This window comes from Thunnus thynnus, chromosome 24 (genome assembly GCF_963924715.1).
Source record: "Thunnus thynnus chromosome 24, fThuThy2.1, whole genome shotgun sequence".
NCBI classification, from domain to species: Eukaryota; Metazoa; Chordata; class Actinopteri; order Scombriformes; family Scombridae; genus Thunnus; species Thunnus thynnus.
Genome location: NC_089540.1, coordinates 19,591,854 through 19,607,188, shown reverse-complemented (window position 1 = coordinate 19,607,188; position 15,335 = coordinate 19,591,854). Strand labels below are relative to the sequence as shown.

The 15,335-nt window shown below is 39.0% G+C and overlaps 1 protein-coding gene across 1 annotated transcript; it reads right to left on the bottom strand.

Moving 5' to 3' along the window:
• Positions 1–1,125: 1,125 nt before the first annotated feature.
• LOC137177007 (NLR family CARD domain-containing protein 3-like) lies at positions 1,126–8,163 on the bottom strand. Its single transcript, XM_067583082.1, has 9 exons — positions 8,036–8,163; positions 7,818–7,955; positions 6,120–6,198; positions 5,736–5,964; positions 3,777–5,577; positions 3,497–3,670; positions 2,619–2,792; positions 2,260–2,306; positions 1,126–2,113 (listed from the first exon to the last, which is right to left on the bottom strand). Exons 1-9 carry the CDS (start codon positions 8,122–8,124, stop codon positions 1,527–1,529), a joined length of 3,318 nt encoding a protein of 1,105 aa, XP_067439183.1. The 5' UTR covers positions 8,125–8,163; the 3' UTR covers positions 1,126–1,526.
• Between the last annotated feature and the right edge of the window lie 7,172 nt (positions 8,164–15,335).

Genomic DNA, 15,335 nt, shown 5'->3' with positions numbered 1-15,335 from the left:
TCATTTGAAGAAACAATGAAAACTGAGGAAGAGATGAATGCAGCATTGTAAGCATCTGCTCTTACTTTTACTGTCATGGAAGTCAAATTAAAGCCAAACATCATGTTATTCAAAATACAAAGAGGGACATGCAAACAGAGTAAAGGTATTTCAACAATATTTTCAACCATAGACTGTATAAAATAATGGACAGCCATGTCACCCATTGGTTGGTGGACTTGCATTTTGAAGCCTTGAGTTTGGCATTTTGACCCTGAAGTGATTAGAGGTGACCATATTTGGACAAGAGGGTGGAGCTGACCGTAATGCTAGCTGCTAGCTTGGTTAGCACGATGCATTTACGGTCATCTGTGATAATGCTAATGCTAATTTTTGCTAGCAAAAAACAGGCTTGAAACCATTAAAACTGAACATCCGACTCCTTAGAGGGTCTTTTAGTACAACCAAATGCTGAACATGACTTTTTCAGGTGACGAAAACGTTACAACTAACTTCATGAACTGAAAACACACTGAAAAAGTGACTGCTACAGCTATGCTTATACTCTGTGAATCTGGGATTATGCCATGTTTACATTATCTAACCAACGTTGTCACCGTGGTAGTAACTTGTCAATCACAAGGTAGCCATAACGTAAAGCACACTCTGCTTTAATATCAAATTTAAATTAAATGGGACCATAATTTACAAAATGAACATCATGCTGTATTGAAGAAGACTTGAAACTAGGGATTGAGATCATTAAGTCATTAAGAAAGGTAATAAATCAAGTGAGAAGTAGGGTAATTTTCTTATTGACTACCACCATACAAACAGACTTCTTTTTGGAGCCAGTGGAGTCACCCCCTGATGGCCATTAGAGAGAATGCATGTTTAAGGCTCTTTCGCATTGGCTTCACTTTTCAGACCTGGAACTACCTGCTTGTTTCCAATACATGGAGGCTGTTAGCTCACTGTCACTCTTCATCCTCCCACCAGATGGAGCCAACATGAGAAGTCACAAGTCAACTTTCAAGTCTTGCACATACTGTCCGATCATTTCTGTCCGGATCAGTATCAATATTAGCAAGATCAGTACCAGAAATAACAACGATGAGTTAAAGATAGGAAATCTTTATTCACAGACAGACAGCAACAATTTGTGGCACAGTTCAGAAATTCAAAGCAATGCCCAATATTGTTATGATCACTTTGGCAATTTGATAATCCATCATTTATTTATATATCTTAAAAATGAATCTGTATATAAATCAGTATCAGGTTGATCAATCTATCATTATCAATCTAATATAATAATAAAATAGATGTTTTGGCATTTTGTTTTATAGATTCATAATTAACAGTGGAGATGCAGACAGGAAGCATGGAAACAGAGAGAGGAGTATGACATGCAACAAAGTTCCTCCAACAGAATCTAGCCAGGGACATTGTGGTTACATGGTATTCATCTGATGAGTCTTAGTGTCATTTCTTTATTCTGCTGATTCAAAGTATGTTGATATTACCTACTGGTATGCACAGTATATCTACTGAGAACACAGAAAAGCTGAGTTACCAGACCAACCTGACCTAAACCCAAATCCAGCATAAAGAGGTTGAGTGAATGTGGTGTTGATGGTGTGAAGGTGGATCAGTGTGTCAGAGGAGACTCTGTAGAAGGACAGAGTGCCAGCAGGACAGTCCACATACACTGCTACTTTGTTAGAGACAGAGGAGGAAGAGGAGGAGGAGGAGGAGGAGGAGGAGGAGGAGGAGGTGGAAGAGGAAGAGGTGGATGTACCTGTGTTGTTGTGCCAGACATAGTAACCATCATCACAGCAGTACAGACTCCAGGACTGATCATTCATTCCAAACCTGCAGTCAATACTGTTTCCTCTCCTGCTGATTCCTCTGTAACTCACTGATATATAAACCCATCCTCTCCACTCAACCTCCCAGTAACAGCGACCAGTCAGAACATCTCTACAAAGCAGCTGAGGCCAGTAATCAAATCTGTCTGGATGATCAGGATATGACTGCTCCTCCTCCTCCAAATGTGTCACCTTCCTGTTGTTGTCAGACAGTTTGAGCTCTCTGTTTGCTGTGTTTGGATCCAGTGTGAGATCACAGAAATCTTATGGAGAGAACAAGACACAATGCAGCTGCACTTATTGATCTATCATCTGTTTGATGATGACATCATCTTCATCCTCAGTAGGATGAGAATGAGTGATGTCAAATTTGCTTTGTTTTCATTAATGAAATGAAAAACACACTTACACTTCCTCAGACCTGGTTTCAACCAACGGACTCCAGCAGGCTGCAGCCTGAAAGGAGGAGGTTGGTCAGAGCTGCATGTTCTCTTTCAGCATGCAAACACGGATGTTACATCACTCTAGTCTACTCTTTTATTATTCTGTTCAAATGTGGCGTTGGGCTTTGATAGATTTTTATCCAATGTGAATGTAGTATCCCAATCCTTCAGAAACCCTGCCTGAGTCTAATCAGGTTTCAACATTTACAGGAAACTTCAGTTAGAAATAACAAAAACTCAAAGATTCAGTTGAGATCTGTGATCAGCTCTGACAGAGAAAATGTTTCCAGCTCTTCTTCCTCTATCAGACATTGTCTCTACATACCTGAGAGTGTCTAGTCTCCAGTGTGGATCGTCCAGTCCAGCAAACAGTAGCTTCTCTCCTTTGTCTCCTGGATGATTATAGCTCAGGTCAAGCTCTCTGAGATGGGAGGAGTTGGAGCTCAGAGCTGAGGCCAGAGAAGCACAGCCTTCCTCTGTGATCAGACATCCTGCCAGACTGAACACACACAAAACAACACACATGTCCGATAGTCTGAGAGTACTGCTGTGTGCAGTCAGATACAACAACAAACTGTCTCCAAACTAAATAACTAACTAGTTGAGAAAGTTGAGCATCCAGCCAGATGGGAAAAGTCAGAGGGTTGACTCAGCAGCATATTTTTACATCGTCATTGTAATCTAAATGTTAAAAACATTCAAATGTGTTCATAAGGAGTGAAGATTTTGCCAAAAGGAAGAATAAAGATGCACTTTTAGCAGAGTGCTGTGTGCACTTTTCAGGTTTGGTATGTTGAAAACATTTTAAACTACACAAAATCAAGGAGCCTCCTGCCATAAAATGTGACTACACAATGGTTTATCAAAGTATCCACCGCACAGACTCGTCTGCTCTACAGCCTAATACAGGTGATTGAGGAACCCCCTGTGAATACTTGACTGCACAGGTACAACAGTTTTTCAGACAAATTTAGAAGAACTGTAAAATCATCTGTGGTATCAAATAAGTCAACAACAAAAGCAAAAAAGAAAACAATAAAAATCTGCATGGAAATTAATTCTCTACTACTGAATTTTAGTAAAAAGTGATTGGACAAATCATATTGGCAGAGACAATCCTACACAGGTTCAATGTTTGTCCTCTAATATCATTCGGATTATACAGTAAATGGTCATCTGTTGAACAAGATTATGAATCCTGACCTGAGAATTTCCAGTGTACAGTTTGGACTCCCCAGTCCAGCAGACAACAGCTTCACTCCTGAATCCTGCAGGTTGTTGTTACTCACATCCAGCTCTCTCACACTATGGGACTGGGAGCTGAGAACTGAGGACAGAGCTGCACAGCCTCCCTCTGAGAGGTTACAGTCAGTCAGCCTGGAGAGGAAAACAAAACAGACAAATAAGACGTTATTCATTTTTCTGTCCTGTTGAAAATATAACAGCATATTTAAATAATAAATCTAACTGTCTTTGTACTTACAGAGCTTTGTTGGAAGCTTTGACCACTGGCAGCAGCCTCAGAAGAGCCTCTTCTGAAGCAGAGTATTTCTTCAGGTCAAACACATCCAGATCTTTTTCTGATGTCAGTAAGATGAACACCAGAGCTGACCACTGAGCAGGAGACAATTTATCTGTGGAGAGACTTCCTGATCTCAGGTACTGTTGGATCTCCACAACTAGAGAACAATCATTTAGTTCATTCAGACAGTGGAACAGATTTATGCTTCTCTCTGCAGACAGATTCTCACTGATCTTCTTCTTGATGTACTTGACTGTTTCCTGATTGATCTGTGAGCTACTTTCTTTCTGTGTAAGCAGGCCTCGTAGGAGAATCTGATTGGTCTGCAAGGACAGACCCAGGAGGAAACGGAGAAACAAGTCTAGGTGTCCATTTGGACTCTGTAAGGCCTCGTCCACAGCAATCTGGTACAGTTGTGTCATTGCAGATTCTTGTTTAGTTTCATACTTCTGGGAGGTTGATTGTTCTTTCAACAGCAAATTCACTCCAGAGTTGATGAATGTCAGATGGACATGAAGAGCAGCCAGAAACTCCTGAACGCTCAGATGGACGAAGCAGAACATCTTGTCCTGCCACAGCCCTCTTTCCTCTTTAAAGATCTGTGTGAACACTCCTGAGTACACTGAGGCTGCTCTGATATCGATGCCACACTCTGTCAGGTCTAATTCATAGAAGATCAGGTTGCCTTTCTGTAGCTGTTCAAAAGCCAGTTTCCCCAGAGACTCAATCATCGTCCTGCTCTCTGGACTCCAGTGTGGATCTGTCTGAGCTCCTCCATCATACTTGACATTCTTCAGTTTGGCCTGAACCACCAAGAAGTGGATGTACATCTCAGTCAGGGTCTTGGGCAGCTCTGCTCGCTCTCCGCTTTTCAACACATCCTCCAGAACTGTAGCAGTAATCCAGCAGAAGACTGGCATGTGGCACATGATGTGGAGGCTTCGTGATTTCTTAATGTGAGAGATGATTGTCCTGGCCTGCTTCTCATCTCTGAATCTCTTCCTGAAGTACTCCTCCTTCTGTGGGTCAGTGAACCCTCTGACCTCTGTGACCATGCTGACACACTCAGGAGGGATCTGATTGGCTGCTGCAGGTCGTGAGGTTATCCAGAGGTGAGCAGAGGGAAGCAGTTTCCCCCTGATGAGGTTTGTCAGCAGCACATCAACTGAGGTTGATTCTGTAACATCAGTCAGGATCTCATTGTTGCAGAAGTCCAGAGGAAGTCGACACTCATCCAGACCATCAAAGATGAACACAACCTGGAACTCTTCAAACTTGCAGATCCCTGCTTCTTTGGTTTCAGTAAAGAAGTGATGAACAAGTTCCACCAAGCTGTACTTTTTTTCTTTTAGCATATTCAGCTCTCTGAAAGTGAATGGAAATGTGAAGTGTATGTCCTGGTTGGCTTTGTCTTCAGCCCAGTCCAGAGTGAACTTCTGTGTTAAGACTGTTTTCCCAATGCCAGCCACTCCCTTTGTCATCACTGTTCTGATTGGTTTATCTCTCCCAGGTGAGACTTTAAAGATCTCTTCATGTCTGATTGTTATTTCTGGTCTGTCTGGTTTCCTGGACGCTGTTTCAATCTGTCTGATCTCATGTTCATCATTGACCTCTGCAGTCCCTCCCTCTGTGATGTAGAGCTCTGTGAAGATCTGATTCAGAAGGGTTGGGTTTCCTTCTTTAGCAATCCCCTCAAACACACTCTGGAATTTCTCCTTCAGCTTGGATTTGAGTTCACGTTGACCAACTGGAGCAGGAGTTTCTGAGTGACCACACAAGAAATAGGATCAATGATTATTGATAATTAATAAAGAAAATGACAATTTAAAGAATGCTTATATGAATTTGTTTTCCTCCATCGTTTGAGACATCAGTAAATATCTCATTTATCCAGTTAAATTTTTATAGAAACCTTCTTACTGTTCTGCAGACGGTCAGCCAGCTCCTCCTGCTTCATTCTCCTCAGGAAGTGCAGCGTGATCTTCAGAAATGCGTCTCTGCTGCTCCTCCTCTGCTCTTCCTCCTCATCATCCAACACCTCCTCATCCTGATTCTGACTCTCTAAGCATTCTGGGTAATCTGAACTCAGACCCTTCTGCATCTTCTTCAGCTCGTTCTTCACAAAAGTGATGATGTTCTCCTCCAGCAGCTGGAACAGAATACTATATGAATGACAATCAAACTAAAATCATGTAGCAAACATCAGATCCATGTTGGAGAGACAATCTACTGGTCTACAAAGTGCAGCATGGAGATGATTGTGAACAGAATAGATGTAAAAGTAATTGTTGTACATGTACAGACCTTAAGTATGGAGTCCAGGTGTGTTTGATGCTGCTGGGCAGACTGACCACTGGGATCCTCTGAGCTCTCCTGGTCCGCTCTGTGAAGGAATCACGAAGAATGAGCTCACATTACGTCTATCTACACAGAGACAAATACAAGCTAAATGTCCATTAAGTGATATTTGAATGTGAACAGAGAATCAGATGACTTCCTGTAGTGGTAAAGCTTTGCTAGTCCTGCTTATCCCACTGAGAATCAACAGCTCAATCTGTTTGTAGCTTTCAGCTCAGAGTTAGTTTGGTTTAGTCCCAACAGCTCTCACCAACCCTCCATGAAGTTCTCCCTCCCTCACTGCACACTGCTGAAGTGCCCTGGAGCAAGGCAGTTAGAGCCAGTGTGTGGTTGTATCAGGGACACAAACTATAAGCAAATCTTCTTTGATTCATTAATTGGTGGCACATAATAAAAGCTTCAAACTGCAGCTACGGTGCTGATGCTGGGGACAAGCAGTCCTCTACACCCCCTTACAACAACATGAGAACAAAAGTCATCTAAAATTAAATTCAGTCCACTGCTCGAAGTGAAACATCTAAAGACTCCCTGACGCCTGGGACACACAGGCTGCATGAGCAGTGCAGCCTGTGTGTCGCGGAACCTCTTGCTTTTCATTTTGGTGACCATGTTAACAGGTTAGAGTAGCAACACAGCCTGCGTGAGACATGCGTCTCTGGCTGCTGCAGCGTGTCATCTAGAGATTCAGGGTCTTGCCTATTTTTTTGGCATGACGCACGTGGTTCTCAGCAAAAATAGACAGAGAAAATGACCATTTGACAGTTATATTAACATCATGCCAACAAAATTACACATTTCACTATGGTTTCAATGTCTATATCTGTAGAATATGTCAAAGACATGAGGTGTCACTACTGCAGGTCAGCCTGCACGGTGCAAACCAGGGCTCCTGCCTGTTGTTCCACCTGCTTCCAGGTGGAGATTTAGTGGTGTTACTTTCCTTAATTGTCTTTATATATTTCTCCTTATAGTGTGTTTGGCTCGTTTGGGGAACTTGTGTTGTGTGAAGGGATTTTCTTCACTTGGAGTGGTGACGGCAGGGTTTAACTGGCGGAATTATTAATATAATCAATAAAAAAAACATGTCCTTTGTGAGGACTGTATGTGGCTGACACAGAAGTATCCCCAACCAAACCCCACCATGCCCATCAGAAAGAAAGATGCTTTCACTTCACATATTATTTATCTATTTTGAACAATTGAGCACATGCTTCTTAACATTTTTCTGACTTAACTAAATATAAATTAAATTTATAATGAAATGATATGAAATGTGCTATTATTGATGGCCATTATCAGGGCCAAACTTTATGTAGAAAGATAGAGCTGGCAGCAGAAGTGCCACAGCAGCAACATTGTCTGTGTGGACGCTGCAAGCGAGCGAGAGATGCAGCAGTTCATCGATGCACTGCCAAGGTTTACGCGGGCTCTGTGTCCCAGGCATTAGGTAACTGTGCCAAAATGTTTCTTTGGAGAACTTCATATACAAAGATTGCATCAGTTCTGAGTTCTGAGTTCTGTCTCTTACTCATATCAGAAATATCAGCAAATGACATATATCTCAAATAATTCAACTGACAACTATTAATCCTGATTTAGATTTTAGCTCATATTGTCCTGCTTTTAATACTGAGAACAACTTACTTTTGATCAGATGAATGTTTTTGTTTAAAATAAATAGCATCATCCTTTGACCGGTCGCTTTTGAAGGACACACAGCTGGGTTCAGTTTCAGGTCCAGGTTCAGGTTCAGCAAAATCTGGTCTTGGCAGATCGGGGCTTCTATACAACACACACAGAGCTTTGAGTGTGAATAATGATGGTGGAGAACAGTGATGGACAGTTAGAGATCCTCATCTCACCTCTGAGCTTTGGTCTGGCTGTCATGTTCCCCACACAGAGAGCTTTTAGAGGGAGGGACTCCCTCCTCTCTGTCCTCACATTGATCCATGCTGCTGAAGTCAAATCCACATCAGTCACACACACTTTCTACCTTATACTATTTTATCTATTACAATTACTATTTTGAATATTTATTTTTTTCTTAGTGCAGTGTCATTGAGCTAAAACCTTCAATCTCAAATAATTCAACTGACAACTATTAATCCTGATTTAGATTTTAGCTCATATTGTCCTGCTTTTAATACTGAGAACAACTTACTTTTGATTAGATGAATGTTTTTGTTTAAAATAAATAGCATCATCCTTTGACCGGTCGCTTTTGAAGGATACACAGCTGGGTTCAGTTTCAGGTCCAGGTTCAGGTTCAGCAAAATCTGGTCTTGGCAGATCGGGGCTTCTATACAACATACACAGAGCTTTGAGTGTGAATAATGATGGTGGAGAACAGTGATGGACAGTTAGAGATCCTCATCTCACCTCTGAGCTTTGGTCTGGCTGTCATGTTCCCCACACAGAGAGCTTTTAGAGGGAGGGACTCCCTCCTCTCTGTCCTCACACTGATCCATGCTGCTGAAGTCACATCCACATCAGTCACACACACTTTCTACCTTCACCTGGAGAGGAAACACAAATTATCCTTTACATCATTTCTCCTGTCAAATCCTAAATATCAGCTGCTCCTCCTGTGATTGGCTGTTATTTTCTGTTATATATCAGTGTGAATGCAGCCAGACAGCAGTGTGAGTCAGAGAAAGCTTCCATCAGCTGCTGTACTTCTACTATCAGTCCACTAGATGGCGTCATGAAGCTGCAGTGAATTGAAGAGCAGCACGCATGATGCATGGAGGAGGATTTACATTCACTGACTCACACTGACTGAATTTGAGAAAGCTTCAGTTTCATTAATATTCACTAAATTCAACACCATCAAACAAGATGTCAATAGTTTCAGTTATCTATTAGTTCTCTCTGATGTTGTTGTCACATTAGTAGTGCACATGACGCACGAACACAAATGTATTAAATGATTAGAATCAGGGCACATTTACTTTGATATGACTTCTTTTACAGTAAATACAAACTTGTTAAACAACAGCAGATGTTAGATCTTAACTGCTGTGAGACATTCAATGATGCAAATAAAATGTCATTTGATGTAGAGTGAAACTATTTTATAGTGTTTTTAATTTAGTAGTTTAATTTTGATCAAATTGTCCATAAAGCCGACAGTGTTTTAATGTGGGGATGGCACACGTGAACTTCTGAGAGAAACTCACATTTGATTTAAAGCTTTCACAGGAAACAGTAGCAGGCCTATACTGTAGTGTCTGACTTTACGCTGCTGGAAACAACCTTAAAAAGTAGATTTAGTTTGATTTGTGAGAGCTGAAGAAAGGAAATAATCATCAGCTGTTCATTAATATTGTTTGATTGAGTAAATCAATCATTTAACAACATGTAGATTTATCTTCCAACATGAGAGTTCTCCAAACTTTCTGATGAAATAAAAACATCATACAGCAAGAAACAAACCCTGAAGTTACTAAAGAGAAAGTTCAACTATGAAACAAAGCAAACTTACAGTTAACAGTCCAAACTGCTGAAGACAAAGACTCTCCACTCCACGTCTGTCAGAAAAGTGTTTGCCATTGCATTTTCATCAAATTCATTTAACTAATGCAGCTTCTTGTCTTTCATCTGTGTGTGTGTGGCATGCAGTCTGACCGGTTGGACTAAGTCTCTGTCAGAGTAAAGTTGAGATGCTGAAGTGTGATTAATACATGAAATCTCCTCATGTGAACACAAACACTCAGCTACTGTTTGAATGGTTGAGAGCTGGAGTTCATAAATCACTGCTCACAGAGTCACACTGACAAACATTAACATGAACTAATCAGTCCGTTCCATTAATCAATTTTAAAACATATGGCGATCATTATCATCATCTTTAAGAGTCATTATTGATTAATGATCAGTACAGTTATAATCTGTCTAATATCTGTATTAAATGTGGAGTATTACTCTGAAGCTTTGGCTTTCTGGTGGTGAGAACATAAACTGCATGCTGTCAGTTTAATGAACACAGATTACATTATATATTATTCAACCGCTACAAATACTGATGTCAATATGGACATTGATCTTTTTAAACTTACTGATATGGACTCATAGATAAATAATCAGAGTATTTACTGCCCTGCTATAGCCATACTGAGTCACTACAATACTGTATTTCACTGATACAGCAGCAGGAGTCACACTTATTAGGGTCAATATGTAAAATGTGTATGCATGGAGGATTTACATTCACTACCACACACTGACTGAATTTGAAAGGAAGCTTCATTAATATTCAGTAAATTCAACACCAATAAACCATATTAAAAAATTTAAAAATATTTAAAAAGTGTCAGTTATACATCAGCTACTAAAGAGAAAGTTCAACTATGAAACAAGACAAAGGTAAAGACAAAACCAGAATAATAACTTACTATATGTAACTATAATAACTTGACCACTTGGACCATCTTTTTTCAAATCGCTTCAAATTCCCCCTGATTTTATAAGTTAAGTATTCCACCTGATATATTTGTTGGACAATGTCTCTCCATTTGTCTGTCAAATGTTTTTGTGGAGCCAGTCTCTTGTTATCTGTTTCAGTGCTGTTATACGCAATATCCTTAACAAGTATTTATCATTTTTATTTCGTATTTATCTACTTTTTTGCCTAACAACACAAAGTCTGTATTTAAATGAATAACACCATTTAAGATAGAAAAAGATAAACAAAAGATATGACTAAAATTGGCATAAGGTTCACCACAATCCCTCCAGCAGTTTGGTAAGTACAATTGTATTTAGGTTGTTGTGCTGGTGTTAAGAAATAACGTGATTGTATTTTCCATGCATACTCTCTCCAGTAGGGAGATGCTGTGGTTGTATGTATATTCCAATTCATTTCCTTCCAAGTGTCCTTGGATATGTGTGTGTTAAGTTCTTCTTCCCATTTTAGTTTTGCTCTTATGTCTTGTTGCTTGTGGCTATTTTCTAAGATAGCATAAACTGCTGAGATTTGATGTGGCACTCTGACATTACTATAGTTCTTTATCAAAAATTGCACAAGTGGATGAAGATCACTGCTGGTCTTCCTTCCTATTTTACTATTCTGGATATATCTTCTCATTTGTAAATATCAGAAGAAGTGGGAGTGTGGTAAATGGTTATGTTGCCTTAAGGATTCAAATGACATTATTCCATTTTCATTTAAGCACTGTCCAAATATGTTCAATTCCTTTTGTGCCCATGTATTAAAAGCTGTATCTTGTGTGTTAGGGGTAAATTCAGGGTCTTCCTTTATCTCTCTCAGTACAATTAGGTCATCCCTCAAACCCCAGTTTTTCTTCATTCTACCCCAAGTCTCCAGAGTATTTCTAATTAATGTATTGTCAGTTACTTGTGCCCTTCGCTGACTCTTTTTACAGAAAGGTATTATTTTTATTGAAACACGACACATGTACTTCTCTATTGACCTCCACCTTGCTTCAGAGTTATCATTTAACCAGGTACATATTGGTTGCATTTGGGCTGCATAAAAGCAGTGCTTTAGATTGGGGAGAGCAAGTCCCCCTTCTCTTTAGCCATTTTAAGTGTCTTCAGTTTAACTCTTGGTTTTTTATTGTCCCATGCAAATTTGCTTATCATTTTGTCCCAGCTTTTGAAAGCATTTGCACTTATATACAGGACTATTGTCTGAAATAAAAACAAAAAATGAGGGAGTATATTCATTCTTATTGCATCTATTCTTCCACCTAGTGATAGGGAAACAGTTCTCCACTGATTCAGATCTTACCTGATTTGTGCTTCTAAGCAGTTATAGTTCAGTTGGTATAATAACTTGATATTCTTTGGTATCACAGTTCCCTGATATTTGACTCTATCCTTTTCCCATCTCCATAGATATTCCTTTTTCAGTTCTCTGCAGACAGGGGCACCTAAAACCATTGCTTTGCACTTCCGCATGTTAAGCTCGTACCCTGATACTGAACCATTGTTGTTAATGATTTTCATAAGAGCTAGTAATGATTTTTCTAAGTTTGTGATATATAGAACCACATCATCTGCATACAAAGCCAGTTTGTGGTACTCCTCTGCTATTTTCACACCTTCAATTTCATTGATCGCTATGATGTATGCTGCCAGAGGTTCGATAGAGATCGCAAAAATTAAAGGTGGGAGTGGGTCCCCTTGTTTTGTTCCCCTATTTAATTTAAAGCTATCTGACAGGGCCCCTTTTGCCCTGACCTGGGCTCTTGATGTATTATACACTGCTTGAAGCCATTAATAAAAGTGTCATATAACACAGGTTTATAATATAAAAGACCAGGACACCCTGTCAAAGGCTTTTGCAGCATCCAAAGTGAGGATCAATGTTTGAGTGTTTGTTTTCTGTGAGTAGTCTATTATATTCAGAGTTTGTCTTACATTATCAAATTAATGTCTCTTTGGAATGAAGGCTGTTTGGTGTGGGTCCATAATATGCGGAATAATTTTTGACAATCTGTCTGCCAGGATACTGCTTAATAATTGTTGATTTACATTGAATAAAGTTATTGGTCCATAAGATCCACAGTCAGTAGGATCCTTGCCTTATTTATGTATGACTATAATTTTGGAGCTGCACCAAGTATTTGCCCACTGACTATGATCTAATGCCCAATTAAATGTTTTTTCTAAAATCGGCAGTAATTCTTTATCAAATTCCTTCTAAAATTTGCCTTTGAACTCGTCACTCCCTGGGCATTTACCCTTTTTTAATTTCTTTATTGCTATGCTGATCTCCTCTGACATAACTGGCAAAATCAGGTTTGCATTGTGTTTATCTGTTTTCTGCTGTAGTTTTATTCCGGATAGATATTCTTTCATTTTATTTTGAGGGTGCAGATTATTGTCAGGGCTGCATAATTGTTTGTAGTATTTTGCAAATTCCTGTGCTATTTCCTGTTTACCTTTTACACTTATATTCCTGGTTTGGTCTTTGATAGAATAGAATTTATCTGTTGTTTTTTCGATTTATAGGCCAGGTTTTTCATTGCCTTTGTTCCACTATCAAAGTATTGTTGTTTAGTAAACATCAATGATTTCTCTACCTTTTCAGTTAATAATCAGTCAAATTCTTTCCTTAGTTCATTTAAAGAATGCAAATAAACACAGTTTCCTTTTGCCTTATGCTTCAATTCCAATATCTTTATTGATTGTTCTATTTCCTTGAGTCTTTTGTTCCTCTCTCTCTTTTTATATGAAGCAAATTATATAATTTCCCCTCTCAGTACTGCTTTTGCTCCCTCCCACAGTGTGACCGGTTCAACATCCTCTGTATCATTAATTCCTAAGTAACTTTTAATAGTTGATCTTATTTTAATCTTAAAGTCTTCCATTTGTAACAGGGAGTTATTTAGTCTCCAAACAGTATGACCCACCTCCAGATCAACGTTCAGTTTCATAGTCATTACATTCTATTACCCTTGGTACATGATTAAACATAAAGACATAGTCTAGCCTCAAATATCTACAGTAAGTCTTTGAAAAGAAGGTATAATCTCTTTTTTCAGGTGGAGAGTTCTCCACACATCCATCAGCCCTATTTCCTCAGCTGCTCCTCTAATTATTTTAGCAGCTTGATCTGAGTTATGTTGTCTATCACTTTGTGTATCCATACTTGGGTCCATGATTAGGTATAAGTCACCTGCAATGATTGTTATCCCTCGGCTTTCTGAAACTATTATTTCAACAATCTTTTTGATTAGGTCTGGACCCCCTTCAGGGGGGTTGTAGATATTCATAAATGAAACCATTTCCTCATGAATCGTTCCAAGTACCATTACATATCTACTTTCCTTGTCTGATATCAGCTTTTCCAGCATAAATGCTATTTGTGGCGTTATTAAAATAGCAACTCCTCTTTTTGAGGACTTGTAAGATGAGTAATATGTCTGGGCATTTGTAAGTTTTTCACTGAAGTTTTTCTCATGAACTTAATCACTCTGCAGCTCTATTGTGTCCTGAGTAGGCTTGTGCAACACCTTTATCTCTTCTCTATCAAAGTACGCAGTCTGACTGGTTGGACTGAGTCTCAGTCAGACTAAAGTTGAGATGCTGAAGTGTGATTAAGACATGAAACTTTTTCATGGGAACACAAACACTCAGCTGCTGTTTGAATGGTTGAAAGCTGGAGTTCATGAATCACTGCTCACAGAGTCACGCTGACAAACATTAACATGAACTAATCAGTCAGATCAATTAATCCACTGTAAAAAAAAAAAAACTTTAGATTTAATATTATCACACGACTCACTTACAGCTAGTTTGTCTTTAATATCATAACTGGACAAACACTTCTCAATGTGCTGATGATCATCTTTTAGAGTTATTATTGATTAATGATTGGTACAGTTATAATGTAGTTAATAACTCCATTGAGAGATGAAATGAGGGACTCAACCAGATCCGCTATTTTCTGTCTGCAGCCAGGATCTCTCACCTTATCAGAGAGATGTTAGAGTCAAAACTACTTTTTTGAGTCATTACTTGGTCAAATCTGAACACACATATGTGATACACATATGTTTAGATTCAGGGTGACTTATACTTCACAATGGTATCCTTATCAGTGCTAGTGAGCTTGTGGTGGACATCCATACCTATATTTAACTTCCTTCATGTTGTCTTACCTCATTTTGAATCAGCTTGTGAACACTCTGTCCTTATAAGCTCTGGGGAAATGAATGTTAAACAAGCACACAACAACTTTTAAAACAAGTCCGTTTGTTTGCCAGTAACACTCCTGTCTGGTAACAACTGGAGCTTTTGTAAAAAAAAAAAAAAAGAAAAGAAAAGTTAAACAGATACAAGTAGAAGCCACAGAGACTTGCAGTAACCAGTCACCAGCAACAGCTGTGGAGAGTTAGTATACTGTGTCTGGATCAAATGTGTTTAATTGTCGAGTGCCTGAATTGGTCTATGTTTGATGGAACACACTTCTTGATTTTTTTATTGTTTTTGCGTTGATTTTTTTTCTGTAGGCTTTATAGATAGATTCATGCTTTAAGCAAAACATTAATTTGTCCCTTTGATGGAATATCAATTATTTAATATTCTGTCTGCAAATAAAGATTTTTTTTACTTTCTCATCAGTATTTTTTGTGCGTCTCAGTTATTTCAAACTGATAAGTGAGCTATTATTATGATAATAAGGTTTTCTGA

Coding starts and splice junctions, on each gene's coding strand:
- LOC137177007 (XM_067583082.1), bottom strand. CDS start 8,124: ATGGATCAATGTGAGGACAGAGAGGAGGGAGTCCCTCCCTCTAAAAGC. Junction 6,199..7,817: donor AAACATTCATCTGATCAAAA/GTAAGTTGTTCT, acceptor ATTCCTTCACAG/AGCGGACCAGGAGAGCTCAG. Junction 3,671..3,776: donor AAAGCTTCCAACAAAGCTCT/GTAAGTACAAAG, acceptor TTTCCTCTCCAG/GCTGACTGACTGTAACCTCT.